General features: G+C 35.2%; 1 protein-coding gene across 6 annotated transcripts in view; it reads left to right on the top strand.

Annotated features, from left to right (window-relative positions):
• LOC127661044 (receptor-type tyrosine-protein phosphatase delta-like) overlaps positions 1-15,948 on the top strand; it is a 228,371-nt gene that overhangs the window by 194,904 nt on the left and 17,519 nt on the right. For 3 of the 6 annotated variants that reach the window (XM_052151632.1, XM_052151598.1, XM_052151618.1), the window contains 4 exons: positions 124-165; positions 580-677; positions 7,728-7,851; positions 14,385-14,560. In XM_052151632.1, coding sequence (XP_052007592.1) covers positions 124-165; positions 580-677; positions 7,728-7,851; positions 14,385-14,560 — 440 coding nt within the window. The remainder of the gene's footprint in view (positions 1-123; positions 166-579; positions 678-7,727; positions 7,852-14,384; positions 14,561-15,948) is intronic. The other 3 variants (XM_052151611.1, XM_052151604.1, XM_052151625.1) reach the window with 1 other exon arrangement.

Below are 15,948 nucleotides of genomic sequence, written 5' to 3'. Positions count from 1 at the left end.
AATCTGTCTACATTTCAAAGTGTCTCAACTGCCTGTTTTTAGTTTGAAAGTGAGCGATCACTACATTTGCTTGTTTGAACGTCAGCTACGTATGATTTATTCCCGTCCCCTTTTCCTTCGCAGGTTCAGCTGCATCGGTTTACCCCAGTAACCTTCATTTGTCAAGTTAGTTGCTCTTGTTTCTTCATATGTCTCACAAACACTCGATTTGACTCATTTATTTATACGTTCATCTTCAACGCTTTTGCCTCACGCAGTGCAGGAGGCGGGGTTTGATATGTCACATCATGGCCGGCTTAAACTACAATATACAACTCCTAACGTTCTTCTGAATGTATACCATTCTCTGCCATGTCTTCTCCATTTTAACACTTGTGGACGAATAACATCCTTCTCTTCATTAGAAATGCGCTGTGCGGCTTTTGTGTCCATTTTCTCAGAGCATGTGGCTGCTTCGTCCAATCATACAGGCCAGATAGAAACCTCACATACTCCATCTTCTAAAACGATTATGTTTCTGCGTACGCTCGGATGTTTTGCCGCTAATGTCACAAATGTTTGTTTGTGTCCTGTGTGCAGGGATGGCCAGTCACCCCCCAATTCCGGTCATGGAGTTGGCAGATCACATCGATCATCTTAAAGCAAACGACAACTTGAAGTTCTCGCAGGAGTATGAGGTAACTGTCATGAAAACGCTGCTTGAGGTTTACTCAGGGATTTTAGAAATATTGCACATTTGAAACTGATGAGATTAGAACCGGTGTACTCTTTTCATTTCTGGACTGATTCTTCAATCAAGGGAACTTTGATGTCCCCCAGGATGATTTTAACAAAATAATTTGGTAACACTTTACAAAATGGTTTATTTGTTAACATTAGTAAACTATATTAGTTAACATGAACTAACAGCAAACACTACTTGTACAGCTCTTATTAATCTCATGCTACTCTCCACGATCCACACACAACTCACCACACGTCCCATTGAGAGCGAGAACCACTAATCACCACCACGAGGAGGTTACCCTATGTGACTCTACCCTCCCTAGCAACCGGTCCAATTTGGTTGCTTAGAAGACCTGACTGGAGTCACTCAGCACACCCTGGATTGAAACTCACGACTCCAGGTGTGATAGTCAGCGTCAATACTCGCTGAGATACCCAGACCACAATGCATAAAGAACTTATATTAACAAACAGTAAAACAATTTGTTTTTATATTGTAAATTAACATTAACCAAGAGTAATACATGCTGGTAACACTTTACAATAAGGTTGTATTTGTTAACCGTATTAGTTATCATCGTTTTTTTGTAATAATAATGCCATCATCATCATGCCAAAGCACTATTGATTTTTTCTAAAATAGTTTTGATGTGGTTATTATAACATAATTATGATCTGATAGTGTCTTTATTTGGTGTCATTAACATTTCTCCTTTCTACCAAAAGGCCAGATTACAAACCCGCACTCTCACATCCCTTTCCCAATTTCATCATTAATGTGGATAATCTATGCATGACTAATGCTATGTGTTTTAATGATTTTATTAACAATACAAACTAATATGATATACAGTATATATATATATACAGTACATGCCGTTCAAATGGACAAATTCATGTTTATTTGATGAATACTACTTTTATATGGAGGACTGAATGTGACAATATTAAATACGTTTTTGCCCATTATACTTATGTTTAATCTAAGAACAAACCTGATATTTAGCGCGGAATCCTCTGTAATTTGTATGGAGCACCTGTATTAACTGAGCTTCAGGTGTTTGTGATTCTCATCTGTGTCACTGCATAAAAGTAGTTCTGTGAAGTAGTCCATTGTGCATGTGCATACGCTTTTCAAGTAGTCCGATGGAATGCTTATTTACTTTTAGAGCCGCATATAACCGGTAAAGTTTAAAAATCATCACTGCAGTTGATTGACAGTTAGAACTTTCAACCTAGAACTCATTTGTTTCATCAGACTCACTCTTGAGAAGTTAAAATATCCATCATACAGGGGGTCTGGGTATCCCAGTGAGTATTGATGTTGACTATCACACCTGGAGTCGTGAGTTTGAATCCAGGCGTGCTGAGTGACTCCAGTCAGGTCTCCTTAGCAACCAAATTGGCCCGGTTGCTAGGGAGGGTAGAGTCACATGGGATAACCTCCTCGTGGTCACTATAATGTGGTTCTCTCTCTCGGTGGGGCGTGTGGTGAGTTGTGCGTGGATGCCGCAGAGAATAACACTCTCAACAAGTCACGTGATAAAATGTGCGGATTGACGTCTCAGACGTGGAATTGGGAAGTAAAAAAAACAAACCGATTTCCATCATATATCCACTGTCATGGTAAAAAGTTTGCCACCAGTGTATTTTAACTTTTAAATCTGTGATGAGAGCAGCTCTGGTGTTTCTCTCATACTTTGTGAGCGGTGGTGTAATGATAAAATCTTGTGTTAAACACATGGGTTTCCCTGTGAACTAGGTAAACAGAACGTTTTCCATTTTGCCTGGAATATGCTGTTTCCGTAGTCAGTTGTCATTTTGGCGAACATGAACTGTTTGGAACAAGCGAGCTCTACTGGTAGATATCAGTAATGACACTCATGCCTGAACGCAATCTTCACATGAACACTTTTTCAATGTACTAAAATCAATCTTCAGTCTAACATTATCTGACGTGCCACCTGTTGGCCATCCCTTCCTTAGAAAATATACAAATGTAATTCAAAACAGTGTTTCATTATGTTACAGAAACGCTGCATCATAGTTTTGTGTTTGCATGCAAACAGAAACTGATATAATGAAACTATGACCTCGTCTTAGTGTTTGTAGACAGAGGTCACTGTGTTGTTTGTGACCTGATGAACGTTCAGCACTCACAAACCAAACGTGATGATATCAGTCACCCGCGCAGCCCGCCGCCAGACACAGTGACACATTTTCTGACCGTATCACGGCTGCCTATCAGTTGTCATTTAACACGCCGGTGCGTGAAAGGTCAGGTAAAATGTTTCTCGATGTAATCTCGTTATCTCTGTGAGGAGACATGCAGGGCCAGAACATTACTCCATTTCGTCTCTCACATGGTTGACAGCAGCTTCGGGGTTGGGAAAAAATTGTAAATTTAAGAACTGGCTTCCTTTCATGACTTGGAATTTGAATTGAATTGGCCACACCCACATGATGTTAAAAAATAGAATTTAAAGGTAATTGGCCACGCCCACAGGATGTTGAATTAGAATTAAACTAGCCACGCCCACAGGATGGTAAATTGGAACTTGAATTGAATTGGCCACTCCCATTGCTTCAATTAAAAGGAAAAGGTCACTTGACAAAACATAAATAATTATATAATACATTTTGACTAATTATTCCCTTCTTGTACCCTAATACTTTTTTCCTCAGCTGATAAGACATATTTATCTGTAAAAACAGTTTAAACTTTTAATTTTGCCATGTAACATGAGTAAATGTCCTCACACTGTTTTCAGATAACTTTATAACAATAAATATTACATATATTTAATAAAGTTTAAACATCATCACAACATTTGAATCGATTGATTATATAATATATTGGGCTATACAGTATATTCTGTTAATAATATACAGAGAATGTATTAGAACATTCAAAGTCCATAAATTCTGTGTGCTTATGAAATGACATGATACTATATTATATGTGTATTATAATATTTTTATTATATTATATTATACATGTATAATATAATTTTTATAAAAAATAATATAATACACGTATAATATAATATAATAAAAAATAATATAATACACGTATAATGTAATAAAATTAATATAATATAATACACGTATAATATAATATAATAAAAAATAATATAATACACGTATAATATAATATAATAAAAAATAATATAATACACGTATAATATAATATAATAAAAAATAATATAATACACATATAATATTCTATAATATAAAATAATATAATACACGTATAATATAATATAATATAAAATTATATAATACACATATAATATAATATAATATAAAATAATATAATACACGTATAATATAATAAAATATAATACACATATAATATTCTATAATATAAAATAATATAATACAGGTATAATATAATATAATATAATATAAAATATTATAATACACGTATAATATAATATAATAAAAAATAATATAATACACGTATAATGTAATAAAATTAATATAATATAATACACGTATAATATAATATAATAAAAAATAATATAATACACGTATAATATAATATAATAAAAAATAATATAATACACGTATAATGTAATAAAATTAATATAATATAATACACGTATAATATAATATAATAAAAAATAATATAATACACGTTATAATATAATATAATAAAAAATAATATAATACACATATAATATTCTATAATATAAAATAATATAATACACGTATAATATAATATAATACATGTATAATATAATATAAAATTATATAATACACATATAATATAATATAATATAAAATAATATAATACACGTATAATATAATAAAATATAATACACATATAATATTCTATAATATAAAATAATATAATACAGGTATAATATAATATAATATAATATAAAATATTATAATACACGTATAATATAATATAATAAAAAATAATATAATACACGTATAATGTAATAAAATTAATATAATATAATACACGTATAATATAATATAATAAAAAATAATATAATACACGTATAATATAATATAATAAAAAATAATATAATACACGTATAATATAATATAATAAAAAATAATATAATACACGTATAATATAATATAATAAAAAATAATATAATACACGTATAATGTAATAAAATTAATATAATATAATACACGTATAATATAATATAATATAAAATAATATAATACACGTATAATATTATATAATAAAAAATAATATAATATAAAATTATATAATACACATATTAATATATTTATTACATTATACGTGTATTATATTATATTATATGTGTATTATATTATATTATATTATTTGTATTATATTATATGTGTATTATATTATATTATTTGTATTATATTATATTATACTATACATGTATTATATTATATTATATACGTGTATTATATTATATTCATTTTATTATATTATACATGTATTATATTATATTATACATGTATTATATTATATTTTATTATATTATATTATTTGTATTATATTATATGTGTATTATATTATATTATATTATACGTGTATTGTATTATATTATTATTATGTATTATATATAGTTGTATTACTGTCCTTATAAAGTGAAAATATTTTTGTATTTCATTCCATTTTATTTCTATTTTCTTCATCTTGTTTACTGACTCAATTCCAGTTCAGGAATATGAATTGAATTTTTAAGGGCATTCTCATTTCAGTTCTGTGAGCTTTCTGATTGGCCGTTTGTATTTTCGAGCTGCGTCTGATTGATCGATAGAGTGTTTTTAAACGGCAGACGAGCAGAGCGCACACCAGATCGGATCTTCCGAGAGGGACCGTGAGAGCAGAGTAAAGCGTGACTGAGAGTTCATTTGCTCTTTTCAGGTCTCTTGGCCGCCGTCGGGCCCCTCGCTCTGCGGTTAATGAACATGAGGTCAGACATGGACCTCCGCCAAGTTGCCTGCCAAAACACCACTCGCACACACTCAATTGTCATTCTGGATCACTTTTGCACGGGCACAGAAAGTAATTTCAGCCCACAAAAGAGCGGGCGAGTTCACAAGCAATGTTTCAATAGATTTGGGCTGAATGATGCGGCTTAACTGCAGATTTGTCATCTTTAGGGACTCTTTGTGGTTCGGCGCTGTGACTCACCCGACAGAAAAATACCAACACTGTTAATTTATGGTGTTTCAAATCAGAGGCCGGTTTGCTTTTTAGAAAGGTTATAGAAACAAGTGCGAGTAATTTACTGCTGTAACGGCAGTGTTTTATTTCTTTATAAATGTTGGTCTTATTGTGGAGACCGGGGCTTGTTGTCACACGGGGAAGTCGTCACAAAGGCAATGTTATTACAATATTTGTTGGCCAAATCAATGCTTTGATATTTTTGTGTCACCTTTTACATATTTCCTGTTTGATAATTGTTTTACGAATAATTATCAAAGCTTTTTCTGAAAAGCCTATAAAAGGCTGTTTTATATGCAGGAGACAAATCTAGTGTATCAACATGCCCCTCTATTGGTGTTCAATGAACTGTATGCATGTGGAAGTGTTGTATAGGTTTTTGGTAGTCAAGACTTTAAGGTTTGTGTCTCAATACAGATAATAAACCTCCACTGGAGTAAAAAGTGTGACAGCTAGCCCCCCTTTTCCCTCTGAGTTGAATGCATTTACCTCATTATGTATGTGAAATATCTGCTTTGAGTATTGACAATCTAAGAGCATTGATGGTTTTGCTATTTTTTACTGTAATTTGTCCAAGTTGTTTGCACTGGTTTGAAAGGGCACGTCAGTGGACAAAGACGGCGTTTGAGAGGGTGCACATCTCGCCGTGATCCGTTAAAATCTATTCAAGGCATGAAGACATTACTTTCCCCGCTTCGCTTACGGGACCAATTTTCATTCATTCGCCGCTCCTCTGAAAACTGTAATTTGAAATTTGTCAACGCAGAGAGCTGCTCGCAGGCAGATGCGTATCATCTTTTCATTTTCAAAAGACACTGCCGAGACTGAATAATTTCATTATTAAAGTAAATGGGAAAAAATTGCAAACAGCACATAAGACTGACGCAGAGGTCATACCACGCACAAAAACTCTTTCACTGGCAGATTTGTCCCATATTCACTCTAACTTTCATACCGACACTTGTTTTTAGAGCTGGCATGTTCCATAGGAACAACTCACAAGTGTACTGCAAGAACATTCAAACATTCCCCACAACACAGATGGAAAAGATCTGTATTTATAGACCATTCATTCATGCATTCATCAGTCAATACATGCATTCAGTATGTTATAATATCCCCTACATCATTCCATTTATTAGTCAGTTCATTCATTAATTCATTCATAATTCTGTCAATTTTTTATTATTCAAATATTCTCTATTCATTTCATTTAATTTGTCCGTTTGATTGATTCATTCATTCATTCATTTATTTATCCATATATATGTATGGATATGGATTGCATTTATAAACAGTTCATTCATTCATTGTTTAATGTTTTTGTTTGTTAATTTGTCCATGTGTTGTTTATTCATCCATTCACCACTCAGCGTTCAAATGTTTAGCATAGTAAACTCTTGTCGGTTTAGCGGTAAATGTATAGATGTATTAGTTCATTCACCCTGTGTGACACTTTATCATCTGTATTTTTCATGAATTCAATACGTCTTGAGTTCACCGGCATGAGCGTCACTGCCCAGCACCAGTGTTTATTTCGGAACATATCTCCATATATAAGATGAGTTACAGTGGCGAATCTATTTTTACTCGTCAGTTGCACCGAATGCTTGTCGGAGCTGTGCGTGTCACGACACATCTTTCTATTTCAGACGCTCCAGTGCGGATATTATTGGCCGTGTGAAATTCAAAGTATGTTGTATCCGAGCCAACAGTTAGCACATGCTTTTAGAAAAAGTACAAATGTCATCTGAGACACATCTGTGTGCTGTTGTTTATCTCTGATGCTCATTAACACACTAATTATTACATCTTTTAATTTTTCCTGCAGTCGATTGACCCCGGTCAACAGTTCACATGGGAGCATTCAAACCTAGAGGTCAACAAACCAAAGAACAGATACGCCAACGTCATCGCCTACGATCACTCCAGAGTTCTGCTGTCCGCAATCGACGGTACGTTTACTTCATTCACTTACTCGTTTTATTAGTATTTTGATGCTCTAATATACAGGTATGCAGTATACATCATGTGCAAATAAACAATGCTATCAGAAGGTGCAGTTAATTCAATTGTAATGCTACAAATGCAAATAAATGTAGAGGCAAAGATTTAACCATACACGATGGAGAAATAATTGGCCTGTTTCAAACCCTAGCGAGCTGCCTTGCTGTCTACTGTCTACATGGGTAGCTCCCTTCTAATGTAGCATCTTAACTGAAAAGGAACCTCACAAGTGCTCTACATAGACAGCTACTACACAAATAGTTCATTTGATTTCAAATGTTTTATGTTAGCATTTTGCTAAGCTAATGATGTGATACTTTAAAAAGCCAAAAAATACACAACACACGTTCATTTTTTAATTAGATTGAACTATGGTATTGGTACTTTTCTTAATGTAATGAATTTTTCAGCACAGTTTTATCATGAATAACTGATCATACTGGAGAGAAACCATACAAGTGCTTACACTGTGCGACAAGTTTCATCTCATCAAGTAATTTACGGAAACATGAAAAAAAGAATCATCTTCTGGTCGAATTTTATCAAGTAAATAGTGAATTTATACTATGCGGCTGTAAAATCCAGGAAATGTAACACAACGGCCATGAGCTTTTATGAAATGACCGCAACAGTAAAATTATTAAAGAAAACAATGTTCAGTATTCAGTCCAATTTATTATTGTTAATAATCAGAATTCAGGGGAGTCACTTGATGCCATGTGTGAACAGCGAGCTCTGCGCACTTTGCCTGTTTTAACACTTTTAATGATATAAACCAGAGGGATTCAATACACTCAGTTCTAGGAGGACGATATGTCAAAGAATTCAAAATCCTCAGGCTCTGGAGATATTAAAAAACACTTACATGCTCATGCTGATACCCCTAAAAGGCTACGGGCCCGGGAGTCGATTTGCTCGGAGAAATGCAGGAAATGCGGCAACAGTTGCTGGGCATGTTGGCAATGCTGACGAAGGTCATTGCTGACTTGGAGGATCTTGCTGTGATATGTGGATCGATCACTATCATGGAGGTGAAATTTACTGATGTGGTTACAAGAATGGGGGATGTTGAGAAACGGATCAATTATCTGGAGTCATCGGAGAGGGAATTATCTGCTAATCTGCTAGTGACCAAGGTGGATTTGGAACATGTCTGGGAGAAGTAGGAGGACATGGTCCATATTGTCGGAATTTCTGAGGCCGAAGAGGGTCAGTATATGGTGAAATTCCTGGATGGGCTCCTTCCGAATCTGCTCGACATAACAGGCAATCGAGCGACCTTACAGGATTCTGGTGTGGAGATCTGCAGAGCAAGACAGGCCCCGATCAATTCTGGGCAAATTTCTGAGATCATCCTATAAAGATCTTCTGTTATGCGAGGCGAGGATTAAAGGAAGATTCAAGGACTGCAAAAAACTTTTACATCAACAGAAGGTCGCCTTCACAATGTTATTCCTGGCAAAATTGAGAATAGATGCTAAGGATAGCCGTAAAACCTTCACATGACCACAGCAAGCATTGTCCTTCATAAAGTCAATGGAGTAAGTAATTTTTGTGATACGTCACAGCCGAATGGACTGGCGCACTGATCATTCACTTGACTGTTTGAGGGAGCGTTTTTTGCTGCTGTTTCTGCCTAGCGGCTGGTGTTTATTTTGTAGTCACACCTTCGGGACAGTTTTGTCCCGAATCTACATGCTCGTTGAGTTTGTTCTGCCTGTTGGCTGGAGTTTGTTTTATAAATTATCTTTTGCTGTGTAATTCTGTCTCACCAAATTTATATAAAAACACTGGACTTGAGCAATTCGACAGCAAAGTTTTCAAGGGATCCTCGTAGCCGTACATGGACTTTTTGAGTTTGGAGGGATGGACGCCAGTTGGCGCTGTCGTGCACGGGGTCAATGCACACATTTTTCTTTTTTCTGTTTGTTTTGTTCTGGGGGATGTTCAGCTTATTATGGTCACAAAAATTTTAGAATGTGGTCTTTATAAAAAAAATGTGACACATGATCTATTTTTTCTTATATGTCAAAATGTAAAATGTTAATATGAGTGGATTTTCTCTCTCCACATGGGATGTGGATGTGTGGGGGCACCCCATAAAAAGAAGGAAGGTTATTTCTGTTCTTAAGCATAAGAAATATGATATAGTGTTTCTTCAAGAAAGTTGAAAATTTTTTAATGATATGGGGGGATAAGTAAAAATCTACAATTCAAATGTCTCAAACAGATTAATGATAAATTAAGAAGAGCCATTATTGTTTTAGCAGAAATTCAGGGGCAAAGTCTTATTTTGGCTAATATTTATGCACCAAAATCTATGATCAGGGCTTTTTTATAGATCTTGAAGGGATGTTGCAAGTCACTGGCACCCCTCATGATATAATATTGGGAGGAGATTTTAATCTTTTGATGGACTCATTCCTTCATCATAGTGAAGCAAAAGTGTACAAGCCCCCTAGAGCAACACTGACGCTTCACAGGATGTTTAACAATCTTGGTTTTAAAAAGACCTTTGAACCTATCTGGGAGGGACTATGCATTTTTTTCATCAGTCCATAAGATTATTCTAGAATAGAGTTTTTTACTAAGTCCCTCATTTCATCTGTTGTCGATTGCTTAATTGGAAACATTTTAGTCTCAGATCAGGCCCTGGTGAGTTTAGAGGTGTTGTAACATACGGAGAAAAAGAAATCATATAGTTGGCACTTTAATGTAACCCTTTTGCAACAAATGTTAAAGGTTGAAATCAATGTTTATATGGAGACCAACTGGTCCTCAGTATCCTCTGTGGGCATGGTTTGGGAGGCAATTAAAGTGGTTCTTAGAGGTCTGATCATACAGTATGCCTCATTCACCAAAAAACCTAAAGCACTAGAATTGGAAGGGAATATTAAAGTGCTGAGGCAGAGCTGAAGTGCTGAATGTTGTCTAATAGTCTCAGAGAATTGACCCAATTGAAATACAGATATAATACAATTTTGTCATGGAAGGTGGAGTTTTGGCTATTCAGTGCAAGACAGTCATACATTGAGTTGGGGGACAAAGCAGGAAACATCTGGCTAGATATATAAAACAGAGAGAGTCTTTTTCTACCATTCCCTCAGTGAAATCTGATGGTGAAATATTTACTTCGGCCATAGACAATAATAATGCTTTTAAAGAATTCTATCTTGATGTTTATAGTTCCGCGTCTTTGTCTACTGATGAGAACTATTACTGATTAGTAATTTTGTGGAACCATTTGAACTCCCTAAACTGAAGACTCAGCAAAAAATTCTCTTGATACTGAGATAACCTTGGAGGAGTTTGGCAAGGTAATTAAGGCCTTACCTACTAGGCTAGGCCTACCCAAGATTTTGTTTTATTATTATGCATTCGGTCTCAGACATTTGGCTCTTCAAGTTCTTGCCCCTATTTCGCCATTGCAGAGTGTTTAATTCCAATTTTTTTTTAATGTTGCCTCGAGCATATGGCTGAACCCAAAACCCATAACACTCCTAACCAGTGTTATGAGCGGCAGACAAATTGTTTTATGGGGATGGAAGTCAGCTGGAGTGAACTAAGATGGGGAGGGTGCCGGCTTTCGAGAAAGTGTCTTGTAGAAGGCTGTGGAACTGTGATTGTTTTGATGGGAAATGGAGCTATTTGGCATTCTTGGAGGGCTCTCAGGGAGGGGCAGTAGAGAGCGATGTGTATTTTTAAATGTGTGTATTTATTATTATTATTATTATTATTATTTATACATTGTTTTGTGTTTGTGTATGCTCACGTGTGACCACAGGGATGTCTTTTGAGGGTCAGGGTGGGGTTGGGGTTTGGGAAGGGTAATAGTGGGGGATATATGTTGATTCTGTGAATATATGTTTTGCTTTTTCTGCCAATTTTGTGAATCAATAAAGTGTTAATCAGATAAATAAGCAGAATTCAAGAACAAATTCAAAAATAATGCAACTAGGCAAACTTGGCACATTAATTGAGATTTTGCAGTCATAGTGTTTTTTATAGTAATTTTCAGTCAGTGATTTTAATGCCAATGAATTAGTGATGATAAAACCATTAGAAAGAGAAGTCACTTTAACAATACTGTTAATATGCATTACGAAAGATTTATATCCACACATAATGCTAAAGTTGTAAACCATTAGAAAATAAGTGCTTGATTACAAAAGATAAAGAATAATGTTGTCTGCATACAATGAGATATAATGGTGGGAGTTATTAAGTGTTAAATGAGAGATTGTTTGACTGTCAGGATGAAAAGTGATATTGAGGAATATGAAGTTGATGTCATTTCATAAAAGCCACAATGGTGGCCAAAAGTTTGGAATAATGTACAGATTTTGCTGTTTTGGAAGGAAATTGTTACTTTAATTCACCAAAGTGGCGTTCAATTGATCACAAAGTATAGTAAGGACATTACTGATGTATAAAACATCATCATCACTATTTGAAAAAAGTCATTTTTGATCAAATCTAGACAGCAGCATCACTCCAACACCTTATCCTTGAGTAATCATGAGAAATTGATCATTTGGTGCTAGAAAATCACTTGTCATTTTATCAAACACATCTGAAAGATATTAGTTTAGTTAAATGAAGCTGAACATTGTCTTTGTGTTTGTTTTTGAGTTGTCACAGTATGCAATAGACTGACATGTGTTAAAATCAATATTAGGTCAAACATTGACAAAAAGAAACATCTTTCTCTAGAACTCATCAGTCAATCATTGTTTTGGGGAATGAAGGATATACAATGCTTGAAATTGCCAAAAAACTGAAGATTTCACACAAAGGTGTAACTACAGTCTTCAAAGACAAAGAACAACTGTCTCTAAGAAGGGCAGAACGAGATGTGGAAGACCAGATGTACAACTAAACAAGAGGATAAGTACATCAGAGTCTCTAGTTTGAGAAATAGACGCCTCACATGTCCTCCGCTGACAGCTTCATTGAATTCTACCCGCTCAACATCAGTTTCATGTACAACAGTAAAGAGAAGACTCGGGAGGACTTATGGGAAGAATTGCAAAGAAAATGCCACTTTTGAAACAGAAAAACTTTCAGATTTTTTGATGAGAACTCTTTGAAGTAGTTTAAGACGTTCAGAATTTTTTTCAAATTGTAATATTAATTTATCATGTAATTAATGTCCTGACTATACAGTGTGTTCAGTTGAATGCCACTTTGGTGAATAAAAGTACCAATTTCTTTCCATAAGAGCAAAATCTGTATATTATTCCAAACTTTTTGCTGCCAGTGTGTATATATATACACATATATATATATACACTATATATATATATATATATATATATATATATATATATATATATATATATATATATATGTGTGTTTATATATAATGTTTGTTGACGACATCCACTCAAACCAAATTGTTTAAAATTCATTAGATGTCCACTTAATAACTGGCAAATTCTGTGTGTGTGACTGACGGATAAATTGTTAAAGCTAAAGTGAGACAGCATTCAGTTTTTAATTAATTCATAATTCACCTGACAGACAGAGAGAGATTGGAGGCATGGAGTCGATGGCAGAAACATTGCGATGAGTTTTATCTGTGCTCCGCATGTGTGAGTACGTCCTGCAGCATTAAAACTGCACCAATCGCTCCAGTTTCTCAACATCTCACAAACGTCTTCACTTACTTTCAGGTTATTAGATGGCTTTTGCCTTTCCAAAAATCCTGTTCAATACATCATGATGAAATAAAAGATCTGTTATGTAGGAGTGAATCTCATGAAACGGACTCATATTTTAAACACAAATCGAAGAAATATGTCATAGTTTGCAAAAAGGAAAATTAAAATAAAAGCCTATTTTATGTTTTATAATGTGAGATTTTGATGACAATTAAACACAATTCCCTCCCCAAAAAGTATGTATATATCATGATAATGTTTGTTCAATTGCATTAAAAAATAATTGTATTGCATTAAATTATTGTTTTAAAATATAAAAACTCAAAAGAAAAATCTTTACAGTAATGAAAATAAAGTCAAAAAATCTTAACAGTGCTAAACTGTCTTTATGTTTATACTTCACCTCTACAAATGTGTAAGAAATGACACAAATGCATTAGAATATGTTGCTGCAAGTAATTAGCAGCATCTTGATTGTATGAAGCAATTTACTGTAATGACATTGTTTTGATTGTGTGGCATTTGATTTACTCTAGCTTTGAAGGAATCAAATTGTTTGCATTTATTTATTATGTGTTTGAGTTTATGTATTTATGCATTTATTTAAATAATTTCATTTTGATAACTCAATAAATAGCCATGTTAAAAGTCGAAAAACAAAAGTCAGTATGAGCGATACTCATTTGAAGCATCTTGAAAACAAAACGAAAGCAGGATTTTTGTCCAGTTGTTTATTTGTTGTTTAAACATTTAGTATTATAGCACCATCTAGTGGTAATACATTTAAAAATGTTCTGATATAGTTTTTCTGCTTGCAGGTATTCCAGGTAGTGATTACATCAACGCAAACTACATTGACGGCTACCGCAAACAGAACGCCTACATCGCCACTCAAGGCGCACTGCCCGAGACCTTCGGGGATTTTTGGCGTATGATCTGGGAGCAGCGGAGCGCAAATATCGTCATGATGACCAAACTGGAGGAAAGATCGCGGGTATGAATTGCCGAATCGCAGTCTGACATCACAGCTCATTGATTGGCTCAGAATGTGTCCAGTTACTCATTACTGAATGTATAATTAGAAATTGATCAGTATTGTTTTCCTATTAGCCATTACTGATTATATAAGTATTTAAGTGTCCAATGACCCATTTTTAATTAATGTTTTATTTCAGTTTTTTTGACACATTGATCAATACATTATGAATGTATTGATCAATGTATGAATGTTTTATGAATAATAATATAAATGTATACATTAAAATAATTAACTGGGTCGTTCCTTCATTCATGCGAGTGTCCTGTGTCACTCTATACAACCAATCTTTTATAATTGAAAAATATGGATATTTGAGTGCCACACTCAGGTGAAGAGATTGACAATCAAACACTATCACATGGTCAAACGCATGCCTCAGTATTTTGTCTTAGGACGCATAACCTAACCTACCGGGAATTCCCTAAGGGGAGGGGAAGATGACAGTTGCAACCAGCATCAGCCTGACACGAACAGTCGCAGATGGCCCAGGACATGCCTCCCCAGCTAGCTCTTCACACATCCCTCACGATTCACTTTCTCACAGGACCCATCCGCATACAGCCCCTTCAATAATGATCGAAAAGCCGGCCAATCAGTTCCCAAAATTAGTAGATGGGTGCTTTTGTCCCTGGAATATTACTGTGACGGTCACTATAGGATAATCATGAATAACTCCGTCCTCACACCTCTTCACATGCTTATTTGCCTCAAATGCCCCGTTTTGAACCAAGCATTGATGAATGGAGGTTTGATTACAACCTGAATCCACCAAGGATTGGTATGTACCCCCTTAATACTCAAGACTATTTGGTACGTCCCTGCTAGATTGGGGATGGTCTGTGGGGTGTTGGGGATCCGGATCAAGGCCCCCACCTCCATTACTGGGCACGGCTCTCAGACATGACTTGGCAACTCCAGCAGACCAGCCCAAGGAAGAGAGGGAAGAGACAGGGTTTGTTGGAACAGGGAATCCATGACCGTGGAGCCGGTCTTGGGGTAATGTTCCCTTGTTTCTGGGGAAACGGAAAAGGATGGAAGGAGGGGTGGACAGTGGAGGATACATAAGAGGTAGAAAGGGCGTGGGGCACGCCAGTCCTTGGATACACTGCCAGATGGTCTTCCGCCAGCTGGTCCGCTTCATCCAGCGATGCCGGACGGTGGCACTGGACCCACTCGGCCGTCCCCTTCGGCAATTGGGAGACAAACTGCTCCAGCACCACCAGATTGATGATATTCTCTGTGTCGCTGTCTTCCTTGGCCAGTACCCAGCAGAAGCGCTGGAGGTGTTCTTCTGGGCTACGGCCGACCCGTTGAAGATGGACTTCTTCAGCACCGAGTAGTCC

The sequence above is a fragment of the Xyrauchen texanus genome, chromosome 2 (assembly GCF_025860055.1).
Source record: "Xyrauchen texanus isolate HMW12.3.18 chromosome 2, RBS_HiC_50CHRs, whole genome shotgun sequence".
NCBI lineage: Eukaryota > Metazoa > Chordata > Actinopteri > Cypriniformes > Catostomidae > Xyrauchen > Xyrauchen texanus.
The sequence above is the reverse complement of the archived record's forward strand: the minus strand, read 5'-3'. Positions and strand labels throughout refer to the sequence as shown.